General features: G+C 43.7%; 1 protein-coding gene and 1 long non-coding RNA gene across 7 annotated transcripts in view; one reads left to right on the forward strand and one right to left on the reverse strand.

Annotated features, from left to right (window-relative positions):
• ZNF236 (zinc finger protein 236) overlaps positions 1–9,864 on the reverse strand; it is a 68,921-nt gene extending 59,057 nt beyond the window's left edge. For 3 of the 6 annotated variants that reach the window (XM_036419035.2, XM_036419028.2, XM_036419025.2), the window contains exons 1-2: positions 9,569–9,864; positions 379–521 (exon numbers count right to left, since the gene is read on the reverse strand). In XM_036419035.2, coding sequence (XP_036274928.1) covers positions 379–521; positions 9,569–9,623 — 198 coding nt within the window. In that variant the 5' untranslated portion in view covers positions 9,624–9,864. Of the gene's footprint in view, positions 1–378; positions 522–977; positions 1,134–8,345; positions 8,515–9,568 lie in introns of those variants that run through there. The other 3 variants (XM_036419027.2, XM_036419030.2, XM_036419029.2) reach the window with 3 other exon arrangements.
• A 3,102-nt stretch (positions 9,865–12,966) lies between these two features.
• On the forward strand, positions 12,967–15,769 carry LOC123651573. Its single transcript, XR_006740364.1, has 2 exons — positions 12,967–13,639; positions 15,234–15,769. It is a non-coding gene; the product is annotated as an uncharacterized LOC123651573 (long non-coding RNA).
• Positions 15,770–17,561: the final 1,792 nt, after the last annotated feature.

The raw sequence follows: 17,561 nt of genomic DNA on the forward strand, positions 1-17,561 counted from the left end.
CATGCTCCCTGCTGACGATCGATCTAACATGCCTGAACACCATTTTACAATGGAGACACTTAAAGGTAACTGCCCTACCAGAGAAAAACACATCAGCATGTACCAATTCTGTGTTCATAGAGGAAACAGAAACTACTGGAGAAGGGCATGCTTTAAGAACTTCCATACACAGACTCACTAGACAATTTCTCACTTTCCCTCGTGATCTCTTAATGGCTAGGAATACAACTACGGCTAAAAATGTGTTCTTATATAATATACGATGCTCCACAATTTAGGAATCTAAATTATAGGAAATAATTTCAATTCGCAGGTGGATGTTTACACCACCTCCAGTCTCAGCGCTCACGTTTCTGACGCCCCTTTTAAAACACTCACCTTGTCATTTCGCTCGTGATCCCTCATGTGGCGTTGAAACTGGGACTCTTTTGGAAAAGACAGTAGACAGATTTCACATTTATGGAAATTTGGAACTTGATAGGCATAATTAGTGTTCTCCGCATTCAATGTTAAAACTCCATCTATAAAATTGCATAAGTATAGATAATAAATAACAGTTGTTATTCTCATCGCATAAATAAAATTATTTGGTTGTTTAGAAACCAAATTATGTCAAAACTTTATGAGAATTTTAAATGACACTGGTGACATCCTGAATTTTTTAAATGGGCATGCTTTTAGGTTACAAATGAGAAATGTTAAGAGGACTGAGCTACAGAATCCTAAATTCTTCTCAGTAGGACTTTGGGAAACCTAAAACTCAACTCTGGAGACCTGACACCCACCCGCAAACACACACCAAAGCCACAGTGTTGTGCCCTTGCCAGCTGCTTCCAATTTTTTCTAAGTCACTATAGATCCTGGGGGCATTTCACTTCTAAGTCACCCTGAGAGGTCATCAGGCACACAGGTTCCTAAATCACTCAGCAAACAAACTCCAGTCAAAATATAAATGCTAGTTCATTAATTCAATCTACCTCTGAAAAGTGCAGAGAAGCAAGAATAAGTCAACAAGAGCAGAAACTGTTCCCTCAGAGAGTTTTGGTGTCGGAAAATAGAGGGCTGCAAAGCTTTGGACAATCCTCAGTGTGCTTCCCAATGTGTTTCTCTAAATCCAGTTGGGTAACAGCTGTAAATTTAAAAGTATTTTCAGATAAGAAAAACTATGGCCAGGCCAGTGTGGTTCAGTGATTGAGCGTTGACCTATGAACCAGGAGAGCATGGTTGATTCCAGACAGGTCACCTCCCCAATAAGGGGGCATGCAAGAGGCAGCCAATCAATGATTCTCTCTCATCATTGATGTTTCAATCTCTCCCTCTCCTTCTCTGAAATCAATAAGAATATTTTTTAAAGAAAAACTATGAAATACTCATCGACATTTGTCAACGATGTCATAAAGATGTCCTAAATCTCTCTACTTCTTTAAAATAAGTATACTCCAAGTCTTATAATTTGAGCATCAAAATAAAATACATATTGTCTGGCCAGTGTGGCTCAGTGGTTGAGTATGATCTATGAACCAGGAGAGGCCTGCAGGAGACAGCTGATCAATGATTTTCTCTCATTGTTGATGTTGCGCTCGCGCGCTCTCTCTCTGTCTTTCTCTCTCTCTCTCCCCCTTCCCTCTAAAATCAATGGAAATATATATATATACATATACATATATAATACTTACTATATAGAGCAAATAGGTCACATAGCAAATTTGACCCAAAAATATTAGAATTTAGAAATGTGGAAGTACAGTAGAGGTTATGTTAAAGACTCAAGTAAGCTCCAGAAAGTCTTTGACAGGCATTCCACACCTCTTTTGAGTAAACAGCCTGCAGTTCCAACTCTGGCCAGCAGTCCTTGAGTCTGCTGTATAATAGCATCTTCATGAGAGCAGGAATTGAAATCCCCGGGACAGAAGGTGGGGCAAGGACTGAAGAGAGTTGGCAACAGTTTCAAAAATTCTTCTATCAGAATGGCCAGTAAAGCAAACTCCAGTTTCTAGAAATATTAATGTAATTTTTTAAATTAGATATATAAAAATATATCTAATTTTTATTCTCTTCGTTCTTAACTATATCCACATTCTATTCTAAAACCTGCTTTCAAAATTCTTACACTAAATTAATGTACTGCCAAAAGTGAAAGCCAACAGTGAGGCCTTTTGGTGACATTTCAAGTCAAGTTCTACTAGGCAGAGTAAGTGGATGCTGCATGGACATGCTCCCAGGAGCAAATTGGTATTACAACTAAAATACAGAAAAACTTGCTGAATAATCAACAGAAAACGTGCAGGAAAGAACCCTGATACCCGAGAACCGAAAGTAGAGACCACATAGAGACTGGTAAAGGGGCAGAAGAGCTGGCCGGGCACCCACAGACAGCAACTGAAGTCCTAGAGAGGTATCTCAGCTGTGGGGAGTTGCCACTGTGGGGGGTTGTCACTGAGATCTTTGGGATCTAATCCCCAAGCTGAGACCTCCAGTAGAGAGCATCAAAACTGAGGAGGGTACCCACATAACTTCTGGCTGTGAAAGGCAGCAGGGTGCTATTTGCCAGGGACTAACAGCTGAAAATTCAGGCACCCTCTTAAAGGGCCAACGCACAAAATTCCCTGTGGAGCCACCCACCTTGCACTCGCGCAGAGGGAGGGTGACGTGGACTGGAGCTGTGAGAGAAGCCAGGACTGGGGACTTGGGGAATAGAGCTCAGAAGGCAGACACCCCGTTCCCTGGGCTGAGTCATTCCCTCGCGCAGCAGAGGACGTCTTTCCCACACAGACATTTACGTTGCCAGTGGGGAAGACAGTAGACACACCCTATTGGAAAACACCTTGCCCAGAGGCCACTTAAGAGATTAAAAAAAAACAATTAGCCTCCAGGCAGAAGAAACTGCCCTACCCTGTTGAAAAACACAAACAAAAAACTCTCAACACACCTGAGAACGATAGCCTGGGGGCAATTCAAGTTAGAATCCTATCAGTCCAAGAGTGGAGGCAGTCTCCGCAGGCTTTTAGTCTATGCCAGATCTACTAGGTCAAGGGTCAGCAAACTCATTAATCAACAAAGCCAAATATCAACAGTATAATGATTGAAATTTCTTTTGAGAGCCAAAAACCCACTTCTGCGCATGGACCACAAAGTTTGAATCGCTCGGTACATGCATGCCCACAAGTGGTATTTTGTAGAAGAGCCACACTCAAGGGGCCAAAGAGCCGCATGTGGCTCACAAGCTGCAGTTTTCCAACCACTATACTAGGTGTACTGGTTAATAATTGGAATTTTGTAATTAAAAAAACGCACAATAATTTCAGGAGAAACATCAAAAGTGCTTTATTCAAAGTAATGTCCATCACTAGCTATACATTTCCCCCATCTTTAGGTAATTTGTGGATACCATCCTAATTGAACTTTTCTTGTTTTGAGGCAAAATATTAAGAGACACAATTTTTTACTTCTTTGTTAGTATTGATGTACTGTACTACTCAGAAAGTGTGGTGCCATCAATTGGAACAAGTGGTAATCTGAAGGAGAAAGGCCTGGTGAATACAGCAGGTGGGTTAAGACTTCCCAGGCAGGATTTTTTAACGTGTCTTTAACTGGTTTTGAAGTGTGTGATGGTACATCATCATGAAGCAAATTAGTTTACCATGTCTTCTGGAACATTCTGGTCATTTCACAATCAAAGCATGGTTCAAATTAATTATTTGTTGTCTGTAGCGATCAATATTAACAGTTCCACCGGGTTTTAGAAGCTCATAATACACCACACCTTCCTGATCCAGCCAACTGCAGAGCATTGTTGTCTTCTTTCTGAAACAATTTAGCCTTGAAGTTGATGTTGAAGGTTGACCTGGATCAACCCAGGATTTTGTGCATTTGGGATTCTCTAAATAAATCCACTTTTCATCTCCAGTCACAATTCGACACAAAAAAGACTTTCTTTTGTGCAGTTAAAGCAACATTTTCCTGATGACTTTTCGGTTTTCCACTTGTCTTTCATTCAGTTGATGTGGCACCCATTTTTCTTCCTTTAAAATCTTTCTCATTGCTTGTAAACGATCAGAAATTGTTTGCTGAGCAACGTTTAATCTTTCTGGACGTTTTTAAATTTGATGCGCATCGTCATCCAATAATGCTTGTATAATTATTGGTCTTCAAACTTTTTTGGTTGACTTGGATATTCTTTATCTTTCACATAAAAATCATCACTTTTAAAGCATTTAAATCAGCATTCACAAGTATCTTGAGATGGAGCATGTTCACCATAAGCTTCCCGAAGTATTCAACAGCACTTTTCTTCAAAATAAATGAATTAAAACTTCCTCCAAATGCTCTTTCTTTGGCACAAAATTTGACATTTTTAAGCATAAAAATATCTGTTAACACCTTCAGAAAAGTTGGCATATGAAGTTTTGAAGCTTGTTGTCAATAAAATAGCATACATATCAAATCGTATATATATCAATATATGTATAACTCGATCTATTGAAAAAAATTCACATTATTAACTGGTACACCTACCGTAGTAATTAGCCAGAAACAGCCTTTAACACTGTCCTGCAATAGAGATTGAGTAGGGGTGTCGAACTCAATCAGAGAAGGGACCAAAATCTAAAATCCAGCCTAAATCGCGGGCCGAATGGTTTACTGAACAGTCATAAACTGTCATTGTGATGGAAACGCAGTGGAGTGCAGTGATGACAGCGAGGTGCGGGCCACATTGCAAGGCCTGGCGGGACGGATTTGGCCCGCGGGCCTTGTGTTTGACACATGTGGGGTAGAGGATCTACCTAATACATAGTCTCAAATCCAAAAAGAAAGCCAAAATGAGGAGATAAAGAACCCCCAAGTGAAAGAACTAGAAATTCTAAGAAGAGATAAATGAAGCAGAGATAAGAAATTTATCTGAAACAAAGTTCAGAGTAATGATGTTTAAAATGCTCACTAGTATGAAAAAGGATATAATAACTATGAAAAAGAACAGTCTGTGATAAAGAATGACATAACACAAATAAAGAGCACACTAGAAGGAATACACAGCATATTGGGTGAAGCTGAGGATCGAATCAGTGAATTAGAAGACAGAGTTGAAAATATCACTCAATCAAAGAACCAAAAAGAAAAAACAATTTAAAAACAGGAGAACAACTTCAGGGAGCTGTGGGATAATGAAAGGTAACAATATTAGAATAGCAGGTATGTAGGAAGAAGCAGAAAGGGAGAAAGGCATAGAAAAGGTGTTTGAAGAAATAGTGGCAGAGAACTTTTTTAACCTAGAACTTTTTTAACCACAAATTCAGAAGGCACAGAGAACCCCAAACAAGAACTCAAACAGGCCCATGCCCAGACACATCATAATTAAAATGCCAAAAATTAAAGACAAAGAGAGAATCTTAAAGTCAGCAATAGAAAAAAAAAGTGTTACCTACAAGGGAGTTTCCATAAGGCTGACATCTGATTTCTCATTAGAAACTCTATAGGCCAGAAGGGAATGGCATGAAGTACTGAAGGTAATGAAAATCAAGGATCTGAGACCAAGATTACTATATCCAGCAAGGCTTTCACTCAAAATAGATGGTCAAATAAAGAGCTTCCCAGACAAAAAAAAAAAAAAAAAAAAAAAAAAAAAAAAAAAAAAAAAAAAAAAAAAAAAAAAAAAAAAAAAAAAAAAAAAAAAAGGAGTACATCCCCAACAAGCCAGCATTACAAAAAATGCTAAAGGGATTGTTGTAATGAGAAGAAACAGAGAACCTAGCCATACAGAATTAAATGGCAATAAATAAGCACGTATCAGTAATAACCCTGAATGTAGATGTATTAAATGCTCCAATCAAAAGGCATAGGGTAGCTGCATGGATATGAAAACATGACCCAACTATATGCTGTTTACAAGAGACCCACCTCAAAACAAGACGCACACACAGGATGAAGTTTCTGTTAAACATCATTTTCTCTGGCCAGCCCAGATTTCCCTGCTACCATAGATTGCTCCCACCAGCACGGAACACTGTCCTGACAAGCTAGGGAAGAGGTCTTGTCTCTGCAGCTGAACTTTATATCCCCAGCCACCAGGAGAGAGCCAACCAGTCACAGAAAGTGCTTAAAAATATTTGCTGAATACATTAATGAACCCATACATAGGGCTTTACATTTATCAAGGCAGAGCAATGTGAAATGCATACTTGGGGCTCAAATGTAGATTCAAATCCCAACTCTGACACTCACTAGCTGGGTGGACCTTCCAAATCACTTTCCCTCTCAAAGCCTCACTTCTCCTATCTATAAAAAGCCCCACCTACCTCCCAGGTTTTCCTTAGAAATAAAATTCATAATGAGTGACAAAAAAAATCAGATCATAAGAAACATTACTAAAAGAATAAACTGAGAGAATGGTCCTAAAACGTTTGGTCTTGAAACCCCTTTACATTCTTACATATTACCAAGAACCCAAAGACCTTAAGTTTATGTAGACTGTATCTGTTGATATTTGCTTTATTAGCAATTAAAACCGAGCAATTTTATTTATTTATATATTTATTTATTTATTTTAATATATTTCATTGATTTTTCACAGAGAGGAAGAGAGAGAGATAGTTAGAAACATCGATGAGAGAATCATCGATCAGCTGCCTCTTGCACACCCCCTACTGGGGATGTGCCCACAACCAAGGTACATGCCCTTAACTGGAATCAAACTTGGGACCCTTCAGTCTGCAGGCCTACGCTCTATCCACTGAGCCAAACTGGTTTCAACAAAACCGAGCAATTTTAAATGTTTATTCACTTAAAAATAAATCTATTTAACATACATATTTTATGAAAAATATACACTCCAAAATAGTATAGTAAGAAGAGTTTTCACTTTTACAAGATTCCTACAATAGGGCTTCCTGCTGTGGCTGCCCCACCTACTACTCTCCCTTCTCCCCATCCTGCCTGCTTCCCTCCCTTCTCTCCCCCACCCTGCCTGCTTCCCTCCCTTCTCCCCCACCCCACTTGCTTGCTTCTATGCAGCTTCGCTCCCTTCTGCAGTGCTTGGCTTCTTTCTATGCTGTCTTCAGTCTTTGCTCTGGCTTGGATATGCAAATTAGCCGCCATCTTGGTTGGTTTAATTTGCATACTTGCACTCATTGGCTGGTGGGTGGGGCTTGTGGGCAGAGTGAAGCTATGGTCAATTTGCATGTTTCTCTTTTATTAGGTAGGAGATACACACACACACACACACACACACACTTGAAGCCTGGTGCATGAATTCATGCATGGGTGGATGGGTGGGGTCTGGCCAGCCTGGCCGGCCTGCCTGCTGGTCCAACTCCTGGTGGAGGAGACAATTTGTATATGAGCCTTTTATTATATAGGATATACAATGAGTGGCCAATTATGTGTTCAGAGATCATAATAATCTGGCTACTCAGTATATACTACATATTTATGTGTATAAATATGTATATATTTTTATTGACTTCAGAGAGGAAAGGAGAGGGAGAGAAAGAAACATCAATGATGAGAGAGAATCATTAATCAGCTACCTCTTGCACGCCCCCTACTGGGGATCAAATCTGCAAGCCCCACCATTTGTGCCCTAACCAGGAATTAAACTTTGACCTGGTTCATAGGTAGATGCTCAACCATTAAGCCATACCAGCCAGGCTTACAAGTCTTTTTAATGCTCCCTCAATGACAGGTGGACCTGCATGTCTGTTTCTGCACTCACCCAGTTGCAACATGAAATACATGAAGATAATGCAGCCTCACAGTCTGATGCCACCACCACCGTGATTTGTGCTAAGACCTCATTGCTGTTGTATGATTAGTGCAAATGGGAACCAAGTAACAAAGCCAAAGAGTCTTAGTATCACTGTGAAAATGCTTTCCTTGCAGAGCCCTAAAGTGTGTGGGACTCTCAGGGGTCCCCAAACCACACTTTGAGAACCACCGTGGTAGACAGAGCAACAGTAAGAGGGAAAGCTCAGGAAGCTGGAACACTGAGACCTACAGCATGAGAAGGGAGGTAGACTCTCCGCATGGGGACAGCAAGGCCAGACACAGGAACACCGTGGCATCTGACCACAGGGGACCCTTGAGAAAAGAGAGCTGGGCAAGGCCACAGCCCTTAGGATCTCTGAGGCTCCTGTAATGCAAGGTCAAGGGGTGGAGGAATCCATTCAAGAGTTTTAACCAGTGAGTGTGCCCCTGATTTACACTTTAAGGGGACCCTGAGGCTGACAGGACAGAGGAGCAGAGACCAATTAAGGCTCCTACAGAAGTGCCCCTGCCCTAGGGACATATGACTGCCAGGTGGGAAGCATAGGGGCCCAGGTGAAATACACATTCGTGGTGAAGCCACAGACCTGCCAGGCCTCCACAGCCAGGAGGTGGGCATGGCGGGGCGCTCTGGAAAACCAGGTAACCACCTAGGCCACGTGGTAGGACAGGAAGGTCCTTCTGTGTCCTGAGCCTTCTTCCCGGGAACCCAGATAGTGAGCCTGACGGCGGTTTCTGGCAGGAGGCACGTTAACAAGATAAGGTAAATGCGCAGAGACAGGACCAGGCCACGGCGCTGGGGGGCCTTCAGGACCTCCTCACAGCCACCTACCATCCAGCAATGGCAAGTGTAATGGCCATAACCCAGGTACGACTGCGCCCATGGATAGTAGCCAACACTCCAGGCTACAAGAAGGGGTCAGTCCTGGCTGGAATGCCTCTACCCCGGCCCGTCACAGCGTGTCCCTAACTTCGCCATCTGCGCTGCACCCCCTTCGCTGAGGACCTCGGGGGGACCACGGGGAGAATATGCGCTCCAGCCCCACACCTGCACCTGTGCTCGGTGGGCCCGGGCATCCCTCCTGCAGGACAAGGGCGCACAGTCAGCGACCACGGGGCTCTGCCTGTGCCCGGGCGCGGCAGTCTCAAGACCTCACGGCGTCCCAGAGGAGAGGAGCCCCTGCGGCCCTGCGGCCTGGGGACACCGAGGGCCGCGGCTGTCAAACCGGCTCCCCGCCCCGCCAGCCCGCCAGCCCGCCAGCCGCTCGGCTGCGCCGGCACCAGCACCCACAGGCCTCCACGATCCGGCGGAGAACAGGGCGGGGCGCGATCCCCGCTGACGGGCGGGCGGAAGGCGCCGGACTCGCGGGGGGAGGTGGAAGCAGGAGGAGGAGGTGGAAGAAAGGTGGAGGGTGGAGGGTACAGGGTGGAGGGAGGAGTGAGGAGGGAGCGGGGTGGGGGAGAAGGGAGGAGGAGGGAAGTGGGAGGGGGAGGAGAAAAGAGGGAGGAGGGAGGAGGAGGGCGGCGTGCACCTCGCCCCCGGCCCGCCGCCGCCGCCGCCGCGGGCCCAGGAAAGTAGGCCCAGCCGGCGGAGGGCCGCGCCGTATCATTCCGCCCGCGCCTGCGGCCGGCAGTCGGGCGGCGGCGGCAAGGCGGTCGGACGCAGTGGCGTCCTCGGCCCTCCCGGCCCCGGCCCTCCCGACCCCTCGCCGCCCCGCCTTGGCCCGGCCGTTCTCGGAGCCCCACGCGCCGCATCCGGGGACTACATTCGCGCGGAGCGGCACAGCGGCGGCCGGCCAGGGCCGCTTACCGGTGTCGCCGCGCGCCTTGCTCTCCTTGGGCTTCGGGGGGCGGCCCCGCGGCATCGTCGGCGGCGGCGGCCCACCCCTCGGCCGCACACACACTCACACACATACGCACGGCGGAGCGCGCACGCGCGGGGACAGGCCGCGGGGACGCGGCGCGCGCCCGGCCGAGCGTGGAGGCGGGCGAAGCGGCCTAGGCTGCCGCCGCCGAGCCCCGGCCGAGCGCGAGCGGGCCTCACGGGGGAAGGCGCCCGAGAAGGCGAGCGGCAGCGCTAGGACCGCGCCCACCGCGGCGGGTTCCATGGCCCGGCGGGCCGCGTTGGGGGGGTGTTGGGAGCGGGGGCGGGGAGCGGCGCCGCGCGCATGCGCGTTCCGCGTTCGGGCCTGGAGCGCTGGAGGGCGAGCGCGGCGTCACCTGGTAGCCGGGGCTCCGGTGGCGGCCTTACCTGGGAAACCCGGCGTGTGGCCGGATCGCTCACCCGCCGGGACAGCCTTTGGGTCTACAAGTAGGAAAAGTGCCCTATGGACAGCAGGGCGCTGAGAAAGCTTCCCAGGTGGGCCGCCGGGGTAAGATGGGAACCCCCACCAAGGAAGGGCCCTGCGTGTGCCCCCCATACCTTGCAGAGTCAGGAAAGCCTTGGGGAGCGCTGAGCCCGGACCCCGGGCCCGACGGAGCTGACCTCGGTGTGCTCAGTGTGCCCGTCCTCCCACGGAGTGCATGAAAGACACATGGTTCCAAATGCGGTGAACCTTCTTTATTGACCATTCTAACTCCCACAACATTCTCACGGAAACGGGCCAGCGAAGTGCCGGGCGGTTAAGAAGCTGCGCTGTGGAATTGGCTGAAGCAAGCCTAGAGCAAGCGAGTCAGTCACCTTAGTGTTCTCTGAAGAAGGACTTCAAGGCAGTAAATAATGATCACCAACTACATGCAAGATATGAGGGAATGCAAGCCTAATGTTACAAAATTTGGAACCATGGGTCAGGAAAGACACAAAACTAGTCAAAATATTATAATGGAGGTTTAAATCATCCACGGAGAACCTTGAGATAAAGCAAGAACAGAAAATTAGGACTCAACTCAGTCTTAGTATATGGTAAGAAAGGACTTTCCAGGTTGAGGTAAAGAGGGGGAAACTAAAATTAAAACTTTTCATATGGAGGTGCTTTATATAGCTTCAATTATGTTTTCATGTATTCACCGAATTCCTGAAAAAGATTAGGCAGATAATCATAATAAACAAGCTCAGCATTTCTAACCAACGTCAGCCAGCCAGTGACTAGCTAATGGGATTTCATAATTATTAATGCTTTTAAATACTTCTTACATAAAACACTTCTAATCCTTGCAACAATCCTACAAGTACTATTTTACAAATGATACTGAGAAGTTCAAAGGATTTAAGTAATTTGGTTCAGACTATGTAGACTGTAGGCAAATCCAAGTATCAAATTTTAACTGACAATCCTATACAACTAGTTGTATCAAAGCAGAAAACTACATAAGTTTACAATATGACAGTGTTTCCATATGCATATTAGTAAGATTGGGATATAAGGCTAAGAAAATTGGTTGTAGGCAAATCATAAGAATCCTTGGCTACTTACAAATCAGTTTGGATTATGATGATTTATTTATCGATGAATACACTAATTTTTTTCTGAAAATAATTTGAAGCAATTTATACATGAGACTAAAGGAAAAAAGTAAAGAATCAAAGTAAGTACCTAATAAAGTCCTATGTAGTTATAAAAGGTGAATAGGAAATGGAACTGCAGATTTCTTGTCCCAAATAAAGAAATAGACATGTTACCAGATTCTCATCCATAAAAGAAGTCTGTAACCCTATCACCATATCTCTGTTGTTTCTTTTACCATACATACACATAGCAAATATATTATCTGCAGACAATTTTACTTTCCTTCTGATGTGAATGCCTTTTATTTCTTTTTCTTGCCCAATTGCTCTGACTAGGTCTTGCAGTACAATGTTGACTAGAAGTGGTGAGAGTGGGCACCCTTGTCTTGTTCCTAATGTTGGCAAGAAAGCTTTGAACACTTCATCATTGAGTATGGTGTTAGCTGTGGGTTTGCCACATGTGGCCTTTATTATGTTGAGACATTTTTCTACATCAAATTGCTTGAGAATTTTTCTCTTGAAAGGTTGCATTTTGTCAAATGATTTTCCTGCATCTATGTAAATGAAACTATGATTCCTATCTTTCATTCTATTAATGTGGTATATCACATTTATTGAATTGCATTGCTTTCCATGGGTAAATTACCCTCAGTCATGGTGTATGAACCTTTCAAGGTGCTGGTGATCTCATTTTGTTAGTATTTTTTTTTAAAACATATAAATATATGTATTCATCAAGAATACTGTCCTATAGTTTTCTTTTAGTGTCCTTATCTGGATTTGGTCAGGGTAATTAAGGCCAACCAAAATGAGTTTGTAAGAGTTCTTTCTCTTCAATTTTTTGGAAGACTTTGAGAAAGACTGGTGTTAATTCTTCTTTAAATGTTTGATAGAATTCACTGATGAAACCATCTGGTCCTTTTCTTTGGTGGGAGGTCTTTTATTATTATTTCAATCTCTTCATTCATTATTGATCTGTTCAAATTTCCTATTTTTTTTCATGATTCAGTCTTGGTAGGGTGTGTAGAAGTTGGTTTCCTAGACGTCTCAGAATTCTGTAGAAGGCTGCTCTTCCTTTCGTTTTAAAATTGATAACTATATTGGACATTAAAAGTTCTAAAACATATGCTCCTCAAAACCACACAAAGCACAGTTAGAGAACAGGGCCAACAGCCTGGAAGTCCCTATCTGCTTCTCCCTGAGGACATCATCTCCCAGAAGTACCTGCTCTCCTGGTACTGCATCATCCCTGGACTTTATAGTTGTACAAGTTCATTTAGATATTTTTAAGTAAATGCAGTATTAGTAAATTGGTCCAATTTTTGAACTTTTTCTTAAAGTTCTTCTGAATTCTTCTGTGTCTTGAGTCTTCGTTCAATACTGTGCTTGTGAGATTTATTGATGTTGATGCATATAGCTTTAACTCACTTAACTGTTGTGTAGTATTTCATTGTAAGATTATGCTAGTTTACTCATTCAGTCCATTGTTAATGGAATTCTGGGTTATGTCAAGTTTTGTTTTAGCTTTTTTGTATACACATACTATGTGTATTCTACTACTTCTGTGTGTTTTTTTTAATATATTTTATTGATTTTTTTTTTTTTTACAGAGAGGAAGAGAGATAGTTAGAAACATCAATGAGAGAGAAACATTAATCAGCTGCCTTCTGCACATTCCCCACTGCAGATGTGCCTGCAACCAAGGTACATGCCCTTGAGTGGAATTGAACCTGGAATCCTTCAATCTGCAAATCAATGCTCTATCCACTGAGCCAAACCGGTTTCGGCTACATTCCTTCTTGTATCTCTGACTTCCTTCTGCTTTCTTTCTGTCTTATACATGTTTACTATTTCATTTTGTAAGCACGACCTGTGGCAAACATTCTTGATTTTTATTTACCTGAAAATGTCTCTATATTGTCTCATCTTTAAAGATAGTTTCTTCTAATTACATCTAGGGTGAGTATTATTTTCTTACTAATCTACTGAAAATATTCTCTTTTCAGCTTGGCCTCTCGTCAGTGATAAAGAATCAGTCTTCATTGTTTTGGTGATCACCTTTTTCACTGGAGCTTTTTTTAATATATGAATTTTTTATTGATTTCAGAGAGGAAGGGAGAGAGAGAGAGAAGCATCAATGATGAGAGAGAATTACTGATCGGCTGCCTCCTGCAACCCGGGCATATGCCCTTGACCGAATCAAACCCCGGACCCTTCAGTCCGCAGGCTGACGTTCTATCCACTGAGCCAAACAGGACTGGCTTCACTGATGCTTTTGAGACCTTCTCTCACTATTGGTGTCTTGGAGATCATCTTGGAGTGCCTGTGTGTGGATTTTCATTTATACTTTCAGGGATTCATAAGGAATTTTCATGAATCACTTCTAAAATATGGCTTAGCTGCATTCTTTCTCCTGGAATTCCAACCAGATTTATGGTAGGTCTTCTCATTTTATTCTCCATAAAACTTAAAGAGGTAATCACTCTCATGTTTGTGCAGATATTCCTCTTGCCTCACCCTTGTGCTTGCCTGATAGAGGTGAAACTGCTAGGAGGTTCCACAGGGGATCCTGTGCTTGGCCTGCATTTTCAGAAACAGAACAAAGTAGCAAAGCCTGGGGTTTTCTGAGTGTCCTCTGAGGTGGGCCCTGTCGCAGCCCAAGGGCGGTCTCTCTGCGCCTCAGTCATTTCCTCCTCTTCAAAGAGACATCTGACATTCCTCCTGCTGTGCAAGTCAGCAAGGAAGATGTACTTCAAGGGAGATTCCACAGCCCATTCAATAGAGAATAACTCTGCTGCTTGTTTCTTTTTATTGGGATGAAAACACACATTGCATAAAATTTACCATTTAACCACTTCAAGTGAGGCATTAAGTACATTCAATTAGGAAAGTAACTTCTTGCTTACAGTTCATGGAAAACAAAATAGAGCAGTTCTCCAGAGACCTTCAGATCTGCAGCCCAGAGCTTTTTCCATGTGGTCTTTACCTAAACCAGCTCCTCCATCTCCACTCTTGGTGTTTATGCCCAGATCCCAGCCTCCTGTCCTCTGGAGTCGGTGACTCTATTTTTTCTTTATTCCCTGCACCAAGGACTAAGGCAGAGGCACCTATTTCCATTATGACTCCATTTCCTAGTGTAGAAGGTGGTAGAAGATGGAACATGCTCATTCCTCATAAAGGGCAAAATCATTGTGGACCAGCAATTCAAGAGATGCTCTTTCCTCCTGCCGCTTGCAGCTTCTTGTCAGTCACAGAGTCACTGTGACCGCAGACTCATCAACAGCTGATTTCCTGGCGAAAGGTGATAAACCTTCTTGGAAGGGACAATTAAGTATATTCCTTCTGGCACAGTTGCATGGACTCCTGTCCACTTGGCAGCTATCAGCAACGTTTAGTGAAGGAAGATGAAGACTTAGGTTGTTTCATGACACTCAATAAATCTTTTGAATTTTCATTTTCAGAAAGTGTTGCTGGGCAGTGTGACTCTGAGTGGCATAATTTTTTGTGCCAGAGTGTAACCTATGTGTACACTTCCACTTAAACAAAAACACACCACACCTGCCAGTGTTCCATGGGAATGTGACCCATCAGCATTTTCCAGGCCTGCCAGCCTCCAGCCTTGGCTAAAAACTTCTAGAAAATTGGAGAAGCTGTTTCCATTGTGGGGTGGGGGGTGGGGCAACAGTCTGATTGCTTTTCTCCTGAGCAGATACGGTCTTAATTGTGTCTCATATTTGGAGGCAGGAAACCCTCATCTATTCTATTCCTCGTTAAAACTAAGAGGTTTTATGTAAACAGTCTTTCTGTCACCCTGTTAACCTCAAATAACCCCTCTGCACCTGCCAAGTTGCACTGTGAACTACATAAACCCTTCTAGACACAGCTTACAAGCAGGTTCCATAGTCAACGATTTGGGGTGACAGTTGCCCTGTAAAGCTTAAAAACCTCCAACACATTTTCTCCCTTAGATTTCACAGAAAATGCAGGTGCCAGGCTGTGTGGCCCCAGGAAAGTCCCTTTACCTTTCTAGATCTCTGACACTAACGAGAAAGTTGGGCTGGTGGCTCTGTGAGGTCCTCAGGCAGTCTTCATATTCTAGGCAGCTTTCTGCTTGGGCCCTGAACAGCAAACGCTCAGTGGTTTGTCTCCAAAAAGAGTCCAGTGGATGAAAGCTGGAGCCAGTGGCCCTTGAGCACACTCCCAGGACTGGCCTTCCTGCACCAGTGGACCGCAGTGTGAGAGTTACACATGGCTGTAATAAAAATGAAAGTGCACTGTTGATTCACTAGCAAGCCCAGCTTCACTTGTGCAGCTCACTAATGCCTGCCATCAGCTCTGCGAGGTGGAGTGCACAAAGGTGACCACATTTGAGAACAGGATGGCGCTAGCAGGTTTGGCTCAGTGGATAAAATGTCAGCCCACAGACTAAAGGATCCTGGGTTTGATTTTCAGTCAAAGGTAACATACCTTGGTTGCAAGCTGGATCCCCAGGCCCTGGTCTCTGTGTCTTCCCCCTCCCAACCACTCTAAAAATCAGTAGGAAAATATCCTCAGTTGAGGATTAACCAAAAAGAAAGGACAGGATGCCACACCCTCCTGTGCAGTGTATAGGTGCAGTCAGTCACCATGGTTTTCCACCAGTACCAAGACCCCAAAAGGCTAAGAAGGCTGCTCTGGGCTATTCAGAGTCAGTGCACCTGAGCTGCTGTGGCCTGGCCCATGGTGGGGGTGACACTCCAGCTGGTTCCCTCTTCAGGATGTGTTTCAGAAGAAGATGGAGAGAGAGGGAGAGAAAGGTGGGAGAGGGAAGGAGAGAAAGAGGGAGGGGTGAAGGGAGAAAAGAGGAGAGAGGAGGGAAAGAAGAGAGAGAGAGAGAGAGAGAGAGAGAGAAAGAAAATATGTTTGGCGCCACCTGGTGGCAAGTCATGATGCTGCCAGCTCCGTCTCAGGAGCAACCCAGACTCCTGCCATTTGTTACACAGGCCTGACTTCCAGTGATGAAACAGGAAACAGTGATTGGCACACCCTGGCTGTTTATAATAATAGGTAACATCTATTTATTGAGCAATAACTGAGTTATTTTTAATTGATAGAATTTTTTAGATTTACAGAAGAATTGAGCAGCTGGTACAGAGTTCCCATATACCCTCCCCCTAAATACAGTTTCTCCTGTTGATAACATCTTGCATTAGTATGGTACATTTGTTGTATTTAATGAACCAATATTGATACATTAGTATTAACCAAATCCCACACTTTAAGGTTCACTCTAGGTGTTGTACCCCTTTTGGATTTGACAAATGCATGTCACATACCCACCATTATGGTATCAGAGATCAGCACCATTTTTCTGTGCTGATTCACCCCTCCCTCCCCCCTAACCTCTAGCAACCACTGATACCACTGATCTTTTGATTGTCTCCACAGTTTTGCCTTTTCCAGAATGTCATATAGTTGAAGTCATATAGTAAGCAGCCTTTTCTGGTTGGCTTCTTTCTCTAAACAATATGTATTTAAGATTCCTCCATGTCTCTTTGTGGCTAGACAGCTCGTTTTTTGTTTGTTTGTTTGTTTGTTTGTTTTAGCACTAAACGATATCCCATGTCCTAGATGTACCATAGTATTTACCTATCACTTAATGAAGGACATTTTGGTTGCTTCCAGTTGATGGCAATTACTGCTATAAATATCCGTGTGCAGGTTTTTGTGTGGACCTAAGTTTTCAGTTCCTTTGGATAAATACCACGGAGCAATGCTGCTGGATTGTTGAATTTTGTAAGAAACTGCAAACCATATTGCAAAGTGGCTGTACCTTTGCATTCCCACTAGCAGTGAATGAGAGTTCCTGCTGCTCCATATCCTCACCAGCATTTGCTATTGTCGTGCTCTGTATTTTAGCCATTCTAGTAGGTACAGTGGTATTTCATTGTTTTAATTTACGTTTCCCTGATGACATGATTCAGAACACCTTTTTATGTGCTTATTTGCCATCTGTACATTTTTTGTGGTGAGAAGACTATTCAGATCTTTGCCTGTTTTTTAAATTGGGTTTTCTTGTTGTTGAGTTTTAACTTTATACATTTTAGTTACCAGTTATTTATCAGATATTGTGTTTCAAATATATTTTAATATATATGAAATAAATACACAGATATTTAAATAAAACATATTTGTTGACGTGTCACCTAAAATAACTTCCTATGCCACCTGTAGTATGTGTACAAAAAATTAAATATTTCCCAATTAAAGCACAATAGCAATAATGCAAATTCATTTCTGTGGACATATTTTCAAAGCAAAATAACCATAATCATATCCATGAAAACTCCCTTCCCTTTGGTGCAACTTTGATTAGACA

The sequence above is a fragment of the Pipistrellus kuhlii genome, unplaced genomic scaffold, assembly GCF_014108245.1.
Source record: "Pipistrellus kuhlii isolate mPipKuh1 unplaced genomic scaffold, mPipKuh1.p scaffold_m20_p_6, whole genome shotgun sequence".
Classification (NCBI taxonomy): Eukaryota; Metazoa; Chordata; class Mammalia; order Chiroptera; family Vespertilionidae; genus Pipistrellus; species Pipistrellus kuhlii.